Source organism: Seriola dumerili, unplaced genomic scaffold (assembly GCF_002260705.1).
Source record: "Seriola dumerili isolate Sdu_G_001 unplaced genomic scaffold, Sdu_1.0 BDQW01000003.1, whole genome shotgun sequence".
NCBI lineage: Eukaryota > Metazoa > Chordata > Actinopteri > Carangiformes > Carangidae > Seriola > Seriola dumerili.
Window position 1 is genome coordinate 4,708,482 of NW_019174258.1, and position 21,986 is coordinate 4,730,467.

The following is a 21,986-nucleotide window of genomic DNA, read 5'->3' on the forward strand; positions in this document are numbered from 1 at the left end:
AGTTTATTCTAATCTCTATTTTCTGACTTTTTTAAACATGTTCTTGGGAGTAGGACTTTCACTAATGGATTTTGCTTTTGCAACTTAGTGCCACTTTCTAAATGAGGCTATATTGTAATCCATATCCCAAAGGAAGGAGTTGCAAATCCAAGCGCCACGAGCTGACGTTTCTCCTTAGAGCTCAAAGATCAAAACAAGTTAATTACATAAATAAGTATATAACATACATAAATGTGATTAACTGTGCCTAGTGTTTAAGCAGAAAATACGCCCAAACAGAGGAGGGCAGCAGTATGCCTCTACTGAGTCTATTCTGTCAGAACCACGTCCGGAGAAGAAGACGCGCGTGGAACACTTTCCGACCGTAGAAGTGGCGCTATCCGCCGTAGACGCCTGAAGTCAGGAGCGTTTCGCGCTGATCGGTCCCCTGAAGTGTCCAGAGGACTTTACGCATGAATTGTACCTTGAAAAGGAGCGGATTATGACACAGGAAGGAAGGAATCGTGAGATTCGTCTAGGAAAACAAAACATTTGGGGCTCTGATAAAGCCGTCAACATCCTTGAACAGGTAGTGTGCCGTCAACGGTGGCAGCAGCAGCTAGCGGTGCATTGCATCACGTTTTCCAGCGCAGTTGACAGAGAGCTAAAGGGACTAGCTGTCTAAACTCCCATAAGCTGTCTAAATCACCAAAAAAACCTCCAGTAAGAACTTGACTTGATAAAGATCGACTGTACGGTGATGTTGCAAGTAGCTACAAGCTAGTTTCATAATGCCAGGCTACCGTACGTTCGCACATTTGTAGCTAAAGCTAGACCACTAAACTACCTTTACCTAGCTAAATTCACAAACTCGTGTCAAGCCAAGACTCGTTGTTAACGACAAAGAGCATGTAATGAGATGTTCCAACTGCTGAAATGCCGCTCCGGGTTGTCAGGGTTAATGTGAATTTAGCTTGGCTAAATTACCAGCCACTTAGCTCCGCTAAATTAACATTAACGACAGCAATTGCTGTACGTTAGCGAACGTAGCAGCATACCTCAGGCTAGTCTAGCCAGCCACCCCGACTTTGCTGTTAACTAGTTATTCTGATGATTAAACTGACTTTATGGTTAAATGTTAATCGCTGGCGTAGTTAATTTGCTGTATCACAAATTCGGTAATTAAACATCAGACCTGACATAAAATAACTGTTATTTGCTATTCCCCAAAATTGTCACGTACGTCTTAAGCTAGGTTAGCTAGCTCAACTTTTAACGGTGAGCTCGGATAAACTGTAATCCTGCGTGACCTTGCAAGCTAACTGGATAGCCTGCTAATGTAACTGAGGGAAGAGTGTAAGACAGCCGCCAGCCCTTATTCTGCACTTAATAACATGAACATATTAATCTGTGGCTTGTGTGTAACAGCCCCGTGCATTACATTGTACAGAGGTAGCGATCAATTGTTTGTTTACATTGTCAAGCTAGCTCAACGCTAACAAGTGGGACTGGTGAAGCTAATCTTTGATCTGCATATGCTAACGCACGAGCTAACGTTACCCAGGTAATTGAGGTTTAAATATCTATAAAATTCGAATCTTCATTTATACGTGTGACGATTACCTTCGGAAGTTGGTCTGGGTTGTTGCAAGCTGTAAGAGTTACTAATGTTACGGGTTGTCGCATACAAATCCTGCAAATATTGAACGTGAGCCCTAGATTTTGTGTTTGGTGAAGCTACTTTAGTTATTTTAACCATCTTACTTGCTTTTGTAAAATCTTTGCATCTGTCATTATGTCTGTGATAGTGTTGTGATGTGTTTAAGTGCATAAATTGGGCTTGTTTTGTTTGTAATATTCATACTATCTGTACACGTTTCATCTGAAGCCATGGCATGTGGCAGCGCAGTGACAGGCTTGTTGCGCGGGAGTTCACTTGAATCCACGTTGTTTTCTACTGTGGTCACAGAGGGCAGTATTGTGTCCAATTTTGCAGACTGTGAAGCTGATGGGCAAATTCCCTTTTAGGTTGAGTTGGCCTTGAAAGCGTCACTCTCTGTACCATACTGCTAGAAATTGTATAATCTAGTTAGATCATTAATAAAATAACAGTTCTGAGGGACAGCATAAACATTTACAGACTTGGGTCAGTAATGGTAATAACATAACAAGAAATATAAATAGACACTGACATAGGTAAAACACGATGATACAAATAACTGTGTTAAAGTCATGACAAATAAGCTAATTTATTTCTAAAAAAAAAAAAAATTTCAGATGATTCTGATTCTTTGAGCTGAAGCTAGCAAACAGTGTAAAAGTAAACTTTTAAGATCATCTTAATCTCCAATTGAAGATATGGAATGGAAAGTAAAACATTATTCACAACAAGTCACAACTAATTGATTAATGACATTAAATTTTGTCATACAGTTAAACTTTAGTAATATGAAGGTAGTATTGTTGTCATGTGCTTTTTTTAAATGGAAAAAAAAAAGATTTGTTAGCCTGGAGAAGGAATAAAAAAGGCAACTTCAGGGGGTTCTCTGATCAATGATTTGAATAGTGTTCTAGCAGTTTATCAGAACTCACTGTCAGAACCCACATCTGCTGACAGATGTGTAGCAGTATGCCAGGTTGTTGTTGATTAGAAAGCAGAAACCCAGTTGTAGCCCCAGTTGTCAGCAAGTCTGCTGACAGCACATTTCCCGACAACTGGGGGTGCAACTGTGGATTGAAAGAAAGACCTCTTTTGTACTGTAAAACCCTGTCGAGCAGATAAAGCCTGAAGTGGATTTATGGAGTTGGAAGGGTTCAGAAAGGGTGTTCCACAGATTGTAATTTTATTATTACTTATTGATGACTTATTGAATTTATTATTTAAGTATCTAGGCCAGGGTAATATTTATAAAATAAAATACAATTTTTGACCACATTACTTAAGCAATAATGTTACAGTGTTTTGGGGGAACATTAATGAAGGGTAAATGGACTAACTGTTTTCACCAACATACTGTATTTCCTGTCTTGTTGTTTATATAGTGAGCAATGCATGACCTGACAGCCCAAGTCACCAGCAGCCTGCTGCCTTTCCCAGGAGTGACTGTAGATGCTCTGGGGGAGGATGAGATCACTCTAGACTCTGTTCTTCATGGGAAGTTCACTATTGGTAAGTCTGTTTTTTACTGATCAATGATTTATATATATGAATATTGTCTTTCTTCCATCTTTGGTTGATTGTTGAAAGTTTAAAACATACTGCCACCATTCTTTTCATAAGGAAAATAAACAACAATAAACAAACAATGAACACTGAACTATTTATAACACCCAGGTGGATCATATGACACATTTCATTCATTATTTTTCTTTAAAGCATTAGAAACAGTTGAGATATTTTTTATTTCTATAATTATTTTAAGAAAAAGGTTGCAATTTTGTGATGCTTTAAATCTTTCAACTTCAGGACAGCTGGTAGAACTGGCTGCAGGTCCATGTTGGCTCATGAGCAGTGTGATCGGAAAAAAAAAAAAACTGAACCCATATCGATGATGACCTTCACCCTATGTCACAGCCTCCTAACCTTTCATGTCCTTTTCTGTATGTGAAGGCCGCAGCGGGCTGGCCTGGCTGGCCTGTGGCCCCCATCTGGAGGTTGTTCATGCAGTGACAGGAGAAAGACTGTCGGCATACTGCTTCAGTGGTGGAGGGGAGCACCCACCCAGTGTCCTTGCTGCCAGGGACTTCAGCTGGCTCAAACGGTCAGAGCTTTGTTTCACTATATATCTCTTTATCTTCACCTGTTCATCACTCTTTAATGTGGATTACAATCAGTGGCAATAGTAAGATATAAGATGAGTGGTAGCCAACATCTGTCAGAATCATGTGTTTCTATAATTTGTAACAAAGACAGATTTTTAAATATGTTAATGACTGTGCTGGGAAAATATCAAATGTTAACTCTTTTACTGCTCAATATTACTAGGTCTGGACTGCTGGTTGGCTTGGAGGAAGCAGAGGGCAGTGTGCTGTGTCTCTATGACTTGGGACTGTCAAGGGTGGTCAAAGCTGTGGTCATACCAGGCAGGGTGAGTTTATGCACCAGGGTCTTCTTCACCTTTCACTAGAAGAGAAGGTCTATCACAGCAGGATAAGCGTTCAGTAAATAAGCAACAATAAATAGTCCTTATTTAAATGATGAATTGGTAAATCACTAGTGTAGTGTTGATTTCTTTGAAAGTAGAAATTATTGTGTCTTTCTATTGTAAGGAGCAAAAAAAAAAAAAAAACTCCTAATGTTTAAGCACTCTGTCAACACAAAGGAACACTTCTTTTGTCTCAGTGACAGCCAGGGCATCATGTTTTCATTTTCTCAGCATTGTATGTTTTTCTTTGATCCAGATTATAGCTGTTGAGCCATTAGTGAGTTATGGCGGAGCAAGCACTTTGACACAGCACCTCCACCAGAGTTTGCGCTGGTTCTTTGGCATTGCTGCTGTGGTAACGGATCTTGGTCATGTTCTGTTGGTGGACCTCTGTCTTGATGACCTGTCCTGCAGCCAAAGTGAACTGGAGGCTTCGGGTGAGGATACTGTTTGAGGATGGGTTGGGTTTATTGGTGTTTTCAAGCTTGTCTATGTGTTTTCATTGTTTTTCCTGTGTTCCTGATAAACCTTATTTGGAAGAAGAGCAATGGTCAGTTTCCGCCTGTTCTGTGCACCATAAGTTTAGGAAAATTGGTTAAACACACACATCTACAGCTCCATTGTAAACCCCCTCACCCCTTTAGCAAATAATTTTTTTTTCTTTTTATATTACTTTCTGTTCCCAGACCTGCAGGTAGTGACTAAATCTCCTGCAGAGATCCCAAGGCTGAGAGAAGTCAGCACCAGACAGGGCAGACATCTTTGTCTCCAACTGAATGGGCCCAGTGGAGTTGGAGCCACAGCTCTGCAGTATATCTCCAGGACCAACCAGCTGGCGGTGGGATTTTCTGATGGATACTTACAGTTGTGGAACATGAAGACTCTTAAGAAAGAGTAAGTCAGGGAGGATGTGGGGGGGGGTTCAAATCTTAAGAGCCAGTCTTTTGAAACAAAGCCCAATTGCATTATTACTGTCATGTCATATAGACTATTCCCAAAACAAAATGTGTTATTGCTGACATGATATTCTATTTGACCTTTTCTTTATTATCCATTGTAGCTGAAAATACAGTAGGAACAGACTAGAAAGTAATTACAAGAGTCTGGGCTCCTTTTGAATTCATGGGCACCTGTAATAAAATGAACTTATACCACTGATACATACACTTTAAATGTTCTTCAAATCACTCTATGTGTACCAATTTTTGTGTGATTGTTCATGCATAGATACCATTCCCAGTTAGAGGGTGGTGGGGTGGCTGTGTATGCCTTCACCTTCCAGGAACCAGAGAATGACCCGAGGAACTGCTGCTACCTCTGGGCTGTCCAGTCTTCTCAGGACCTGTAAGTCTTACATATAACAAGTACTTTTTTTTCTTGTGTATTCCAAGGTCTTATTTTTCCTTTACCTCCTCTCACTCTCATGCAGCGAGGGGGACATGGTCAGCCTCCGTCTGCTTCAACTGGCCTTCAGTGAAAGGAAGTGTCTGTCTTCTGGGAAGATCCTCTATGAGGTATTTAGTGCATACAGGATTAGGACAATATTTCCTTGGGTTAATAAATCCTTTACAGTGGTCCTGTCAGTCCCTGCAAATGTACTGTATATTTGATTTCCTTGATTTATTCTTCTCCCTGTTTTCTTTTCTGTCACTCAGGGTCTGGAGTACTGTGAGGAACGTTACAGTCAGGAGTTAAGTGGCACAACTTTCCCTTTCAGGGCCCAGACCACCAACACCCGCCTGCTCAGTTGCCAGACCATCGAGAAATTCAGACCCCATCCTGACAGGGATGACAGCATGAATGAAGGTTAGCCCCCTCCTTCTGAGACTGCATGCGGAAGATATTATAGCTAATTAGTGCACGTTCTCAGCATTTTTATTCAAATTTGAATCTTTTGTGCTTTAAAATTTTAGTGTTGTCATGGTGCTGGACGCTTAAAGCTAATATTCCATTTTGTGTACCGATTAAAACTTTTACATAATGGAGTCACTTTTTGTCTCTTTTTCTGTACTTTGTCTACTTGCGCTCTAATTTCTTACCTGCCTTTCATTTTCTTAATCACGTAATCCACACCTCTTCCCATTTTCAGTTGCATCTCCAGACACCAGTGTGTCTATCTTCAGCTGGCAAGTCAAGGCTTATGGTCAGGGAAACCCATCTACCTACATTGGGGTTTTTGATATCAATCGGTGGTACCATGCACAAATGCCGGATTCTTTAAGGTACAGTGGAAACTGATTTTTCAACTATTCTAAAATTTGATAAGAGAAAAGTGTCATTTTTATAATTAAAATTATTCATATTATTCATTATATGGGTTCAACTTAATGTATCCAAAAACAAAAAATGAATCATATGACACCCAAGGTTATGGGTGTTGTTTGTTTGATATTAATTGGTGGTTTGACAGAACAGCAGTGATGCCGGTTTTATAAAGATAAATAAATAAATAAAAAATCATTGACTCATTGTACCTTATCACCCTGAGGTTACTGCTTGATTTCCTTTGACACTGCATTTTGATTTTACTTGTGTGTTGTTGTCAGAATGGGGGAGTCTCTGCAAAATTGTCCATACCTGGCAGTTTGGTCTTTGGACCCAGTGGTGCAGATGGTGTCTCCACATGCCCTGCTGGATGTGGTGGTACACGACCGCAGCCTGAGCAGGGGCCTGCCCTTCACCTGCCCCCCACCAGAACAATACTTTAACCCCACCACATACAACTTTGGTAAGTATAGACACACTATGTACCACCCTCCTCCTGATGTTAGATTATATTTAGAGATGATATATATGTAATGTAATGTTGAATTATCTCCCTGGTCTATGTAATTCTTTCCAGGCTTTGTGTATTTCTGTTCCTTCTTCGTATTGTATAGGGATTTGCTTGTGCAGACATGCCTGGATTTGTAGTTGAAATATGAATTGATTAAAAAGGTTGATAGATCCTTTTATGTTACAGATGCTACCTGCTTGCTCAACTCTGGAATAGTGCACTTAACGTGTTCTGGGTATCAGAAAGAGGCAAGTTTCCTTTGTTCATTTTTCTGTTATACTGACATTCAGCTAATTTATTTTTGGACATTTTATCCAAATGCTAGTCAGAAGAAGTGAACATGTGACTATATAAATTCATATGCAAATTGTCATTTTATTTAACATGGGTTCCTCTGTATTATAGGGACATAACCTAGTGTGTTCTTGATATGATGTTTATCGCTAAGGCAGCACAGTATTTACAATTTAGTTTTAGATTTAATTATGTGAAGATGATTTGAATGGAAAGGAAGCTTCGTTTACACCTCATCACTGTCATTAAAACCAGACCCTGAGCTTTTTGAAGAAAGCTGCTCCTTGTTCCAGTGACATCATCTCCACTAGCTACTCTCGCTGCCTCATGTCTGGCCTACTCTCATCTCGCCTGGCTGACACCCAGGCCTCCAGCCTCTCTCAGGTACACTCTTGGCTGACATCTTGGTCTGCAGAACCACTTGTGCACACACCCATGAAACCTGTTCTTGATGCTTTTGTACTTCCTCTTATGTTCACTTTAAAGAAAATCTTTTAAAACGATAAATAGAATTAAATAAGATATTTATTCTGAAGTGTTCATAGTAATTTGCACATGCAACTTGATATTGGCCTTTAGGAGGAACAGCTGGATGCGATCTTGTCCACAGCGGTGGAGACCAGCTCCTTAGGACTGATCACTGGCTGTATCAAGCAGTGGACTGCAGAAGGTGAGGAGTCATGCTCGGCCTAATTGTCAAATAGTCTCTGAAACTGGTCATCCAAACCGTTTGCACCCATGCTGGCAAGTATGTGGTTCCCTCAGTGTTGCTCTCTTTGGCTTCATCTCACACATACATACACAGCACCTTACATCTATACTACACTCTGTTCAAATTCTGTTCCTCTTCAACAGAACAACCAGGCTCTGCACTGAACCTGCGCTACATCCTGGATTGGGCCTGGAGCAAAGTAATCCAGACCAAGGAGGAACTGGATGGCATCTGTATGTTTTATTTATGTTTTTACCATTTTGACCACTCTAAGTGATAAATTTGAATAGATTAGATCAGATATGTTTGCAGAACATATTTCTACGGTCAATTTACCTTTCAGGCTGTTATATTATTCATCCTTGTCAAGGAATAGGAAAAGCTTGCTTTGCCACTTTGTTGATAATGTAAATTATTGATCACTTAAGTAATATAAATCCCTCCTCCCAAACACACAGTTTCTATGCTGTTTGCAAGTTTGTTTCAGTGTAGACATTTATCTTGTGGATCTATTGCTCTGTGTGTATTTGTTTCTTAGGCGCTCCGCTGTTTGACAGCTCATCCAACTTCACAGACCCTCAGACCTTGCAGCTGCTGCAGCACAGTCAGAGACTGCTGGGTAACCTCAGTACCATCTTCCACTGTCTACTCAGTGAAGCTCAGGAGCTCACACAAAAAGGTGTAGTGTCCACACAGATACATTCACATCTATAAGTGTTTCCCTGTGATGTTAGTAAGACCAGATCAGCCAGCACAAATACCCTGTGATTTAATTCCCATTTATACTAAACTGTAATGAAACACTGTTTTTTTTCTTCTTCTTTTTTATGTCCCATTGAGTTTTGATATCAGTAAAATGATAATATCTCACCCCTCACACCTTTTTATGGCCTTATACACTTTGAGTTACAATGTATTGTCTAGGGGTTAGCTATGTCTAGCAACAGAAGCTGTTGTGGTGTTTTGAGCCATTTATTTGTTGTTACTGAAAAGTTGTGGTTATGTTTTTTGTTGTTTAGGTCTGGTGGGGTTGATGAACAAGAACATGGTTTCCAGTCTGATTTCCAAGTATGCTCAGGTGGTCCTCTGGTTCTGTCGCACTGGCTTACTGCCTGAGGGATCAGGTAAAGTGGTGCTTAAACGAACAAAACTGACATGGAAATCCTTTAGAAGGAAACCATACCAGTAGTATCACAAAAACCATTCAGAAAAAAACTATTTCAAAGCAGGTTTAATATTACACTAACAAATATTAGTTGACATTACATATTCTTAAACTGGAAAGATTATGCACTGCAGAGTTGGGGGATGTTTCTAAATCACAGTGTGGCAAAACCTTTGCATATCTCTGTATTCAGTTTTAGTTTTTTCCCTCTATACTTGTCCCCACCAGATGACAACGCTCTCCAGATCTCCAGGCCTTTCTACATCCACTCAATCATCAGCAACTATTACACTATGCGCAGAGAGGACCTCACCAGGCTAGCTAAGTGAGTAAGCTTTGCTCAAAAGCAATAAAGATTAATTAAATCTTGGCATCCATCCCAAATCTAAGGCCGCAGCTATCCAAGAGTTTCATATTGTCTTAATTACTTTTTTATCACTGGAAGAGTCTATAAAATGTTAGAATGAAGAATGTCTATTTTAGTTTTCCCTGAAAGTGATCTTGGTTTGCTTGTAATCTTGTGGGGTATTTTTTTCTTGTATTGTACTTTTGGAGGTTTTGCTATCTAATGCCGACACTCTCCTGTTGTCTTCTCAGGGGCAAGTGGTGTGCAGACTGCCTGATGATTGATGGTTTGGTTGGCCAGTGTGGTGAACGCTTGACCAACCTATGGAAAAGGGATGAGGGTGGGACAGGGCAGTACCCACCACCTACATTGCATGTAAGCATTTGAAATACATATAATACATTTTGAATTTTACTTATTTTGTACCACCAATTTATGTCAAACCGAGTTTATATCTGCTGTTACATTATAAAGAGCTGGATTTTGTGTATGTTTGATCCACAGGCCTTGTTGGACATTTATCTACTGGACAATATTGATGAAGCTGCCAAACATGCAATTGTATCCTTCATAATGTAATACTACCCATTCCATTACATCACTACACCAGCTATGAGTTTGCATGATCTTTTGCAGCAATTATTGTGCTTGCGGTATTTAGAAACGGTTAAGAAAAGAGACACATTTCAGAGTTTTAAAATTATATCTTTATGATTATGTATAAAATGTATTAACAATAAATGTAACATCTTATTTTCAATCATTCTATCATGCAAAACAAACTAATTGTAAGATTCTAGATGTGGAGACTATTTATCTATCAGGCATGTATTGCTGTGAGTTGTATTTGTCCAGCTCTGATCATTTGTAACATGTTAGAATTGTATACATTGTGTTTATTAGGTCAATTGTTTTAGAGTTTAGTATTCAATAGTCAGGATTTTAAATGTGATGTTTTTATTTTATTGTGATAGAAAATCATAAACTCTCTCAGGAATACACTAAATTAAACCTTCTGCTTGTATGAACCTTGACCTGTTGTCTCAGGTGATTTACCTGTTGCTGGATGTCATGTACTCCTTCCCCAATAAGGACGGAGCATCAGTGGAGTCTTTCCCCCCAGCTTTTGCCATCCCTGTTGGACTGGTGAAACTAGTGCAAGGCCTCTGGCTGCTGGACCATCATGACCACCAGGTTCTTGCTGATTTACATATTTGAATGACATTCCCTGAGTTATAAGTTTGGATACAGAGAGGTTGTGCAAGGCACACAAAAAAAAAAGATTAACATTTATTATTTTATTTTATTTAAAAGTCAGTGGAACATCAGTATGTGCATATCACTGTCAATATTTACAGTGATATGCACACATACAAAATATTATAGATATTTCTAAATACAACTATTGTGGCCTCTTCTGTCTCCTTTTTATGACACTTTCCCTTGGTTAGGGTTTAGCTCTTTTTAAATGTCATTTTCGTCTTCGTCTTGATCAGCGTGCATTTGAACTGCTCCTGCATCCGGCTGCCCCGCAATGTCAGTTTGAGTGGCAGCACGAGCGTGTCCTCCAAGCTCTCATGTGCCAGGGCCAGCACCCAGTGGCGCTCCGATATTTCCACGTTGCAAAGCCCCCAATTTCCTCCACCTCCCAGGCGAAACTCTGCCTGTCTGTACTGCTACATAACAGGTAAGAGCAAAGGGCGAGGATGTTAACATACACTCAGTAAAACTTGACAACAATTTGGAAGTTTTGAAACTGGACTAGAAAAATGTCTTTTTGATTCAGAAAACAAACATGATGGCTATTCAATGACAGCCTTTCACATGTTTTACCTTAGCGTTATTAACCAGCCAGTATGCACTTGTTCCAGGTGTCTCATAGAGGCATGGTCCTTACTTCGGCAGCACTCTAATCGCCTCAATATGGGTGAGCTGCTGGGCTTCCTGTATGAGAGCTGCCAGGAGCTGGGCCTCATCAAGGAGCTGCTCAAACTGCCCCTCGGTCTATCTGAACAGGTAGGAGAGAGATGATTTAATTGCTGCTATTTTTTTTAATCCAAACTCTTCATTAATCTTTTTTTTGTGTTTTTTGGATTATAAAGTCGATGCCTAACACCCATGGTTGTTGGGTTTGTGTTTCAGGAATGTTTGGAGAAGTTCCTCCAGGGTACAGGGGGTCTCCCAAACAGAGAACTACTGATGGTCCATTACCTTCAGCAGGCCAACTATATACCTGCTCTGCAGCTCAACCACAGCCTCAAAATGCATCTGGTGGTATGTTTGACACACATATAAAATATTCGGCCAATTATCACAGCATTCATATATAGCTTCATGTATAGTATGTGATATTTATTTAAGTGTTCAGAATTCTTTGACCATGTGACTATATATGCTATGGTATATATGAGAGAAGATGCTTAAATCCCATAAGATTAATAATGATTCATCTTTGTTCCTAGAATGAGCGTGACCCAAAACTTAAAGAACGATCCAATACCAGGAACTCTATATTGGATCAGTATGGCAAAGTTTTGCCCAGAGTGCAGAGGAAACTGGCAATGGAGAGAGCCAAGCCCTACCAACACCCCTACACCATCCACAGAGAAGGTAAGGGTTTTTCAACTTGAATTCACTCCATCCATTAAAATTTATCCCAGTAACACGTTTCACAGTGGGGGAAAAACTATCAAAATGTTAATAGAAACTTCCCAAACCACTGTGTTCCAGTTTCTCGGCCACAGCCACTGTCGACTATCACCAAGCGCTCTGCCAGTGAGAAGGTGATGTCCAGGGCTGGATTTATCAACAATGTCCTGACCAAGATTGAGGAGGTTTGGTTAGGCAAAGGAGCAACACCACAGTCCTCCCCAGCCAAGAAGTAAGTATAAGATACCAAAATTGCACCTCAACAGTAATGATTTTTATTCTGTTCTGTTATTTATTGTTTTCTAACCTTTTTTCAATTTTTTCTGCCAGTCCAAGGGCAGCTGACATTCAGAGCCCAAGCCCAAGGCCCTCCTCTTCGGTCCTTCCTGATCCCTTTCTGGGAACTCCCATCACCATGACCTCCAAACGGAAGTCAAGGTACTTTCATTATAGTTCTAGTGAAAGTGAAACACACCATATGCATTTATTTGAACATAAACTTTTACTTTTATGTGTATATACATATATATATGTATATATGTATATGTATATGTACATATGTATGTATGTGTATATATATATATATATTTTTGTTTTTCTGGTGCAGCACAGTTTAATCAGTGTTTTTGAATACCTTTGAACCCTGTTGTAATCGTTTTCTTCCTCAGGTAGCAGTCAAAACAGGCAGGAAGTGTTGCATAACTTGGGAACAATCACAGCTGTTAACATGAAACGTAGATCAGTAGTTCCACATATCACTCTGAGACTCTGTACAAAATGTGGTGCCACTAGGGGGGGCAATCAGCCACTAGGGGTTGCCCCAAATGTAAAACGTTTATATCTCGTAATTGGCTGTCTAGTATTTGTACAGTCTAGGGTCATTCCTCAGTTCCTGCATAAAATATGGAAGTAATTCACTTTCCAAAATAAATCCTACATCCTACAGAGCTCAGTCCACTCTTTTCAGCACATCCACTGAGTTGTTTTAAAAGTTTTAAAATCATGCATGCTGTGTATTCCTTCCTCTTTAATGTGACCCAGGCTGATGGACCTGGTGGTCCACCCCTCCTGTCAGAGCCCTCAGCCTCTTCTCAGCCCCCCAAGACCCCCCAGCTCCTGGGTTTCTCCAAAGAGCATCAGCAAAGCCCCTGAACTCAGTCTGCTGCAAACACCACAGGTCGTCAAGGTGAGTAGACAAATGTGGATTTTTCTTTTTTGTTCTGAAGTCATCAAAAAAAGTTGGTATTCCATTGAGAATTAATCCTTTGCCATGTTTGGATATCCAAAGACATCAAATCTGTATATATAAATAAATGTTGTTTATATAGTTTAATTACTTAATAATTGACTTTGTTGTATTGTCATTTGGGTATTTATTTACTGATACTTTTTCTGGGTTTTGTCCTCTCAGCGAGCTCGGGCCTTAGCTGCCTCTGGCCCGGTGTTCTCAGCCTTCACTCCCCAGTCCATCCTTCGCAGCAGCCTGAGGCCCACACCGGTCGCCACCCCTTCTGCTTCTCCAGGGCGCTCCATCACCCCTCCGCTGCGCAGCAAAGAGAGCCGCATCACCTTCATCGAAGAGACAGAATCTCCTGAACCAGAGAAGGGAATCCGATGGACCAATGGGGTAAGACAAAGCTCTACTTGGGAGTGGTGTATTGATTCTGAGAAGCCACCTCACTCATAAAAAAACAACAAAAAATACTTTCTTGGTAAAGATTGCATTCTGCAAAATTGTAGTTCATCAGATGATTGTTAGCCTTGCATCTTAAAAGAATTGTAGTTACCCTGTGGTTTTTGTGTGTTGGGTATCTGATTTACTATTAGAGCATATAATGTGCAATAACCCACCAATATCAACAGATTACATTGCTTTTGAGCTGCTAATTTGTGGTCTATATTAGCACACTTATACTTTTCACTCTTTCTTCATCTTTGTTTTTGGTAGGTTTGGTTTTGTCTTTATAATAAAATGTGTCTTCTAATCCTCTTTGGACCTGTTTTCCTCTCTAGATGGCAGCAGACAGTGAGATTAGCTTGCTGACCAGAGGTTCCATCCTGTCCAAGGCTACAGGTAAAATCTGGTCATCACAGCCTGCTGAGGAGGAAGAGGATGGAGAGGAGGAGAGGGAACAACCTCATGTAAAGTTCTTGCCTCCTGAAGGTGGTATTCCTTCACCACAGCTGAGATGCTCTGAGAGCGAGTCATCCTCCATCCATGAAGTCGCTGCAGAAACCAGACCATCAGACCCAACGCAAGCACGACTTACCCTGAGCTTTGACACCAGTCAGACATCTGTCCTGTCAACAGACACTACCCTAGAGTACTATGATGCACCTCTATCAGAAGAGGTAGAAGTAGAGGAGGGGCACACAGCTACAGAGAAGGATGAGGAGGTAGTAACACTGAACATCAAAGCCCAAAGTGAAAAGGAAGAAGCAGAGGAAAAGCCCTCTCCAACCACTGAGCAAACCCCTGTCCTGACATCAGATAATGGAGAGGAGGAGAAAGAGGAGGCGAATGAAGATGAAACATTTGAAGACGTGATGGAGCTTGGTCTTGATCAGGAGGCTAAAATCGAGGAAGACATTCAGTCTGAAAAGGAGGATGTAGAGGATTATGAGTCAAGTAGCAAACAAGAAGATGCTGGAACTCTTGACCATGAGGAGATGCTTAGTTACAGTCAAGGTAATTCATTTGCAGAATTTGCTGTATTTGTTTCTCTATGACTTATTATTAAAGGTGGCTTGTTTCACAGCAGTACTGCACAGCAACAAAAATGCTCTCATATTTTAAATTTTGAAAAATTGTCTGATGTTGAAAGTATTCATGTGTTTTGCCACACTTCCCTAAAACATCGTTTGACATATTTTGTGTGCCACCAGTTTGTAACCAGGTAACTGAGAGCATAGACCCTGGCTCTGAGGTCGAATCTCAGCATCAACCAGCGAAAGCCACTGAACAGGATATCCAGTCTAAGGCCATAGAGTTAACTGAGCATCTGAAACCGTCTGGAGCCAATGAACCAACTGAACCCACAAACGAACCAGAGGACGATCTGGAACAATCAACAGGTCCGTCCTTAAGTGATGCATTTAAAGTGTAAAAAGTTCCATATTATTACCACCTCATATAAGACGAGGTGCCAATATACAGCATCCTTATATTAGACAGAACCTCATATTGGGTAAGTGTTGTGTATATGTACACAATGGGGAAATGCTATAGCTTACAAGCAGATGAAGAAAGAAAGTCTTTCATGATACTGTGAATATACATAGCTTTTCTGGATCTATAGGATAAAATATTAAATCAGACAACCATACCAGGGTTATAATGACTGGCTTCATACTAAGTTGATGATGATTTGTTTTTGCGTTGTTTGCCAGCAGATCTGACAGAGTTTGTGCAGCGACATCTGTTTGGCAGCGATCTGTCTCCTCAACTCACCCGCTCAGGAATCCACAATGCATCACAGACGCAGATGTCATTCAACAGGTATGTACCTCTTTTCTGTAAATATGATAGTTGGATATCTAATGCTGTTTTTTTTTTTTTACTGTAATCTTTGGCTTCTTATCTGTTAATTGCTCTGTTTGTGGAAAGTTACAAATATCCATCACCCTCCTTTCTCACAGTGAGTCACTAGGTGAGGTTGAAGAGGAAGAGCAGGCAGCTGCTGAAGCTCCCCCACTTTTTACCAGCCAGAAATCTAATGCCTCTGTGACATCATCCGAGCCAACTGGCACAGACTCCCACTGTAAGATTGTATACACATGCGTATTTACACTGGTGCTCTTAATGTCACTGTGTTTTACTGACGCATTTTCTCACATGCCTGCACTTTTTGGCTTTGTTTTTTTTATTTTTTATCTTTTTTATCTCATAGCTGTTGTGAGTCTACACGATAGTGAAGAATTGTCTAGCCCTGTGTCTGAGGAGGAGGAAGAAGAAGATGATGAGGAGGAGGAGGAGTCTGATCAAGCTGAGGAGGAGGACTCTGGTAGCGAGGTGGAGATCATCGAGGAGGTGCAGGGGAATGGGAGGCTGCCACCCCTCCAGCCGAGTTCGGTCTTTGTACAACAAGGACACACACACTTCCTGCCAAGTCTGTCAGAGCAGGAAGCTGCTGAGTTCTCTCTGATCACACCGGGGGCTGAAATGAAGGTAACCGACATAGAGCAGAGATGATTAGATGACAGATGGATAATGAATTGGCAATGACAGTGATAATAATATTTTATTTTAATTTTTTTTTAAGTAAAATCGCCAAAAATTCTCTGATTCCAGCTTCTTTAATAAAAGGATTTACTACTTCTCAATTAATTGCAAACATAAAAAATAACCTTGCTTTGTTTGCTTCTTCATAGATGGTAGAAGAGGACATGGAGGGTGAGGTGGTGATGGTGAGACTCGGGGCTGATGAAGGAGGGATGGAGGCAGAGGAGAACGAAGACCAAGGATCATCATACATGGAGCTCAAACCCTCTACCACTCTCCTGGTACCTTTGGAGCTTGTGGAGGGACAACACAGCCTGGTCGATAGCGCTCAGCTGTGTCTTCCTGAGATTCAGGAGATGGTTGTGCCAGACGACCCGAGGACTGAGACTCAGAGCAGCTTCTCTCTGATGCTGGATATGGACGAGGATGGGGATAAAGAGGCAGACACACTACCTATTGAGAATGATGTGCAGTCCTCCAATCTTTCCACCCAGTCTCCTGTAGAGGAAGCCTGTGAGGAGCTTGTGGCCAAACCTGAGGTTATTCTGTTGGGCACAGATGAACAGGATACTCCTCTGTTTGCAGAAGTCTCACATGATGACCAGAGGAAAGACATGGACACCCTGGATGGAATTGAGCTAGATGGACTGATGGAATCAGAACCTGTACAACTCCAAACTGACCAACAGACTGAAAACACTGAGACAAGCCAGGAAAATGAGTTTTTAATGTTGGCTGAAGCTCATGAACCTGAAGCTACTTCTGTACCAACTCCAGTGGGAGAATTCCCAGAAGTTGTGGATGATGAAGACTTTGTAGCACAGAAAGATGCTGCTGATGAAGAGATCGGAGAGAAAGAGAAGAAACCGACACCCGCTGAAGACCAAGAAGAGCCTGAAGAGAATGGGTTGGTTAATATAGACGCAGAAATTGTACCCAGTGCAGAGACGGTGCCTGCTGTGGAGGAGCAGCTGCAGGACCACAAAGTCTTAGCAGAGACAGAAGAGGATAACACGGAAGAAATTACGACAGAGAAGGAAACTAAAAGGAGGACTAGGGGAAGACCAAGAGAAGATAATGTTGAAGAGGAACCTGTGAAGCAGGTCTTCAGCTCATCAGAGACTCCGACTTCTCAGAGGAAGAAGGCTCCTTCCACCCCAACACGGAGGACCACGAGAGGTAGGAGGACTGTCACTTTTATCTCTCCTCTACCGGAGGAAGCAGAGGAGCCAGAGAAGGATGTGAAAGTCATCGAGACAGAGACGAGCACTCTGGAGGTCCCTTCCTCACCTCGTCGTACACCCAGAAAAAGTAGACAGAACAAAGAAATTAAAGTCCAAGCCAGCACACCACGAAGAAGTACCCGCAAAGCTCAGCCAGAGCCTCCTAAAGAAGAGGTTGAAGAGGGGGAGGCTGTGGATAACAATACCACAGCTGCATCAATGTTCAAGGCCTCTTCTCCAGCCAGACGACGGGCTTCCCAGAGGGCCACTTCAACAAAGACCAGCAAAAGGACCCACACTGGCAGTGAGGAGGTGTCCGCAGCCACAGAGGTTGAAATCAAAGAGGAGGAGAAGGACCAAGAGGAGGAGGTCACACATATAAAAGTTGGTCGACGAACAAGCTCCAAGACTCCCACACCAGCCAAACGCAGGACCGCTCCGGGAAACACCCCAAGGAGGTCCAGCCGAAGGATATTGAGTAGCAATGAGGCGGAGTCAACAACATTAGAGATCGTGAAAGAGGATAAAGAACAGGAAGAAGTCTTTGCTCCTCCTGTCAAACGCAGCTCCAGGAAGACGCAGCCAGCCCTGCTAGAGGAGGAAGAGGACAAAAAAGAGCAACTTTCCAGCCCTGGCAGGATGACCCCACAGTCCAACCGGATTACCCTAAATGTTTATCCACAAGTAAGGATTACGTTTTTTTTTTAAATATTGATGTTTATATAACCTGAAAGCTGTTGTAGATATCAAAATAGTTTATTTCATTAACACACCGACAATGTAAAGCTACTAAAATCATCTAATTCACCATCACCTGTTGTTGATGCCTGCTGATTTACTTTTGTTTGACGTTAAACCATCATGTGACTTTTATCTTAATTATGATTGAGACAGAACATTTCCATATTATGCTTTTAGCTTTAACCTCATTAAACAATTTTCATTTCTACCAATGATTATCATGCATGTGCCATACATTCTTTTCTGTTACATATTGGAAAGCAGATCCATCCATTGATCATTGAACATTTGCACTCCAGGTGAAACTGGTTCCTGTATCACTTCCTCAGAGCACGAAAAAGACAAGACGAGAGACGATAACTGAAAACATAAAAGAAAGTGAAGATCTACTTGAGTCTGAATTTAACAGCAACACTAGTCATACAAACTCCCGGCGACCAACTAGGAGCAAACTCTGGGACCACCCTGAGGAAGATCTTCCCTTACTGGACTCTCCGTTGGAGGTGGACTCTGAAACTCCTGTTGCAGACGCCCTCATCAAGAGACTCCAGGATGAGGAAGAGAAGCACGAAGGTATGTACAAAGCCTCTGCCTTTGGACTGAAAATAGAACTTAAATAAATAAGAAATACAATAAATAAACAATAAAATAAGAACTGCGTAGGTGAAATTCTTTGAGAGGTCTGCTATACAGTAAAATAAAAAAATCAAACTGTAGGTGGAAATGTATTAGAGTGTCATCTCTTTGCTAAATTACAGGAGGAGTAGTTATTTCAAAGGTGGTGAGAACCAGCAAGAGGAATATGAAGACATCAGTGGAGCAGACTCACTCGCTTCCTCCTGTGAAAGACGGCCTGGTCCATGAACCCGAAGAGGACGAGTCCAGTCCAGGCGAGCATTCATTCATCTACTCCCCCTCGAGAAGAAGAACAAGAGGTGAGCCGAGTAACCATTTACATATACGTCCAGCCATCCATTTGTCCATGATGATTTTAACCCTGCGTTGTGTCTGTGTGTCAGCCCGTAGAGCAGAGTCTCCTGGCCCAAGTGAAGAGTCAGCTGCACCTGTCACTCGCAGCAGAAGAGTCAAAGAAGTTGCTCCTCAGGTGAGGTTGACACTTTAAATGTGGAGGAGGCTGGATTTGTGTTTTTAACCCGAACACAATTAGTCTGCGTGTCAGTTCGTCAAACATGTAATTCTGTAGGTTCATTTTAATTGATTCTTGCTCAAACATTTATATTTAAAGTAATTTTGACTAAGACCTCTGTGGTGCGATACTAGTTAACTGTATGCAAATTAGTTGCAGTATAGCAATTGCAGTGTCATTTTTGAAATGACTTTGTTTTCCAGCTCTTCACTACTGACTGGTACATTTGGTTTTTACACATTCATCTTTCTGTAGTCATGTAGATATTTTCTATCCACAACCAGCATTTTAAACAGGATGTTTGACACAGCAGAGAGGAAAGAGCCTTTCCGCTGCTTTGAAATGACAGGCTGTATCTCAGGAATTATAGCTTCATTCAAATAATCGCATTGATTATGAATGAGAAATAATAAATGAGAGATCTTTTGAAAAGCATTTTAATTTTTTGCCGTCGCCTTTTTCTTTTTTCCAGGATGCAGCTACTTCAGAAGAAGATCATGTGGAAGTGGAGAAAGCAGGCAAACGAACAGGCAAACGAACAGGCAAACGAACAGCCAAGTAAGCCCCCCCTCAGAAAATACAAACGTCCTACACTGAGGCTACTACCAAGGACTGCTTAGTTTTAACGACTAATAATTTTAGTTTGACATTTTAAACAACACTATACAATTCTTTATTGACATAAATTTAGGTTTCAGTCTTTACTAAAAATATATTTTGTATCATTTGCCTTAATCACAGTTTACACTCTCGTGCTGTTTGAGATCTTTTTTTCCTTCATTTCTTTCTTGTACTTTCTCCATCTTCAGATCCAAAGGCATTTCGGAGCCGCCTCCCATAGCAGAAGTGGACCTGATCTCGCCTCTGGCAAGCCCAGCTGATCCGCTCCCACGAACACAGAAGAGGACTAAAGAAGGGGAGGTCCCGACCTCAAGCATGAACCTTCGACGCAAGCGCATAATGGACACTGTTTTCACAAAACCTGTCACCCGGAGGAAGAAACTGTAAGGAGGTTGATGGTGGTTTTGACCAGCAAACCTCAGACAGCCACCTCAAGATTTGAACCAACTCAGTTCGGAGCTGTCAAATAAAGTGTATGCTGAAACTCACCATGGATCTGTTTCCTCAAATGTCTCACCGCGCTGCAGTTGTCTTTGTACATGGACTTCCCTGTAGGATAATAAAATAAAAGCAATGACGATTATATTTTTGGAGTTTACATGTCCCACTCATCCTAACTTGATTTCACTTGATATTGTATTTGTGGCCATTTTGTGACGCTCCTTGTAATCAGCTTAATTCTCTGGGCACAGAATGGCACAGGGGCAAGCAATCAGTGTGGGTTCTTAGAAGCTCCCGTCAATAAAACCAGAGAGACTGAACTGAACTTGCCTCTGATAAAGAGGTTTTATTTACATTCTCTTTTATTTTAAGTTTTTTTGTTCTTCTTCTTGTTCACGTTTACTTTTAAGATTTTGAGGCCTGCTGTTTTTTCTATTTAAGAAGAAAAGCAACCAACCCAGTGGATACAAAACATTTCTACTGTTAAATTTGTATATAGTCTTTTGCTATGTTCCAAATAAAATTAATAAATAAACCCTAAAGAATTATGTTCATTTTGAAGTTTTAAGTGTTTCAAATGCATTTGATCATCTAATCAGACTGCCTATGTCATAGTCTCAAAGTTTGATTTGATTTGGAGGTTTTCTGTGAAAGACACAGACTTGTACAATTGGACTGTTTTTGTATGTCATGGGATGTTATATATTGTGAAAGGGGGAAAAATACTTGCACAGCGGTTTGGCGTTAAACTTGTTTTGGGACATGTTAATAGGCTTGTTTAATTAAATTTATGGCAACCACCATCTGACACATAGGCTATTTTCTGATGAATGTATGTAGAATGTCTTATTTTTGATGACTGCTCTTTGATAAATATGGCAAATACCTCTCTACCTCTGGTGTTGGGTGATTGTCTCAATTTAATTTCTTAAGTGCATGTGTTAGTTTGGTCTGTCTGAGGTGTGCAGCCTGTCAGCCACAAGCCTCTAATTATCCTTCACAAATAGCTGAGACTTCATCCTGTTGGTGCCTCAGACATCTGACATCCATCAAACTCCATCAGCTTCCAGTATGAAAAGGAACCTTTTAAATGTCAGGGCAAGTTATGGCTCATATCAGAAAGCTGGTAGCTGGTAGAGTGAAGTTTGATTCCAGAGAAAGTCGCTCAAATATTGATATAAATGTGGCAGTAAACATCTACCTATCCTGTATAAGTTTGACTCTCCTATTTCCCAGGGCAATGTCTCTACTCAATAATTTAAAGTGGTAGACATGGTGAAAGTGAAACCAGCCAACCTCCACTGCTCCACTTCATTAATAAATCACACATTATAAAAACATTATTTCTTCCTGTATTGAATTCTGATGATCATTGCTTTTCTTGAATGACTAATCAGTAGTCATTCTACAAATTAATATTTAATTTTGGTCTTAAGCAGTGTATACATTTAGTGTCTGTTTTAGTTTATACTAAAGTGTTTCAAGTCACATCCACATTTCAGCAAGAAAACTAAATGTTTTCTAT

General features: G+C 40.9%; 1 protein-coding gene across 2 annotated transcripts; it reads left to right on the forward strand.

Moving 5' to 3' along the window:
• The first annotated feature begins 390 nt into the window (after window positions 1–390).
• On the forward strand, window positions 391–21,354 carry ahctf1 (AT-hook containing transcription factor 1). 2 transcript variants are annotated; one of them, XM_022742032.1, is made up of 40 exons: window positions 391–568; window positions 3,022–3,148; window positions 3,590–3,740; window positions 3,965–4,067; window positions 4,381–4,561; window positions 4,811–5,018; window positions 5,352–5,468; window positions 5,554–5,638; window positions 5,780–5,930; window positions 6,214–6,346; window positions 6,671–6,852; window positions 7,087–7,148; window positions 7,450–7,578; window positions 7,774–7,864; window positions 8,050–8,139; window positions 8,445–8,585; window positions 8,926–9,030; window positions 9,300–9,396; window positions 9,669–9,792; window positions 9,922–9,978; window positions 10,465–10,611; window positions 10,914–11,104; window positions 11,289–11,433; window positions 11,560–11,691; window positions 11,880–12,027; window positions 12,148–12,298; window positions 12,397–12,504; window positions 13,108–13,252; window positions 13,478–13,693; window positions 14,080–14,755; window positions 14,953–15,141; window positions 15,460–15,565; window positions 15,706–15,827; window positions 15,957–16,234; window positions 16,438–18,195; window positions 18,552–18,825; window positions 19,011–19,187; window positions 19,272–19,357; window positions 19,872–19,957; window positions 20,209–21,354. In XM_022742032.1, the coding sequence occupies exons 2-40, from the start codon at window positions 3,028–3,030 to the stop codon at window positions 20,405–20,407; spliced, it is 7,662 nt and encodes a 2,553-aa protein (XP_022597753.1). In that variant the 5' UTR covers window positions 391–568; window positions 3,022–3,027; the 3' UTR covers window positions 20,408–21,354. The 2 variants fall into 2 exon arrangements, with proteins under 2 accessions (XP_022597753.1, XP_022597763.1); XM_022742042.1 differs by having other exon boundaries at window positions 18,582–18,825.
• The last annotated feature ends 632 nt before the right edge of the window (window positions 21,355–21,986 follow it).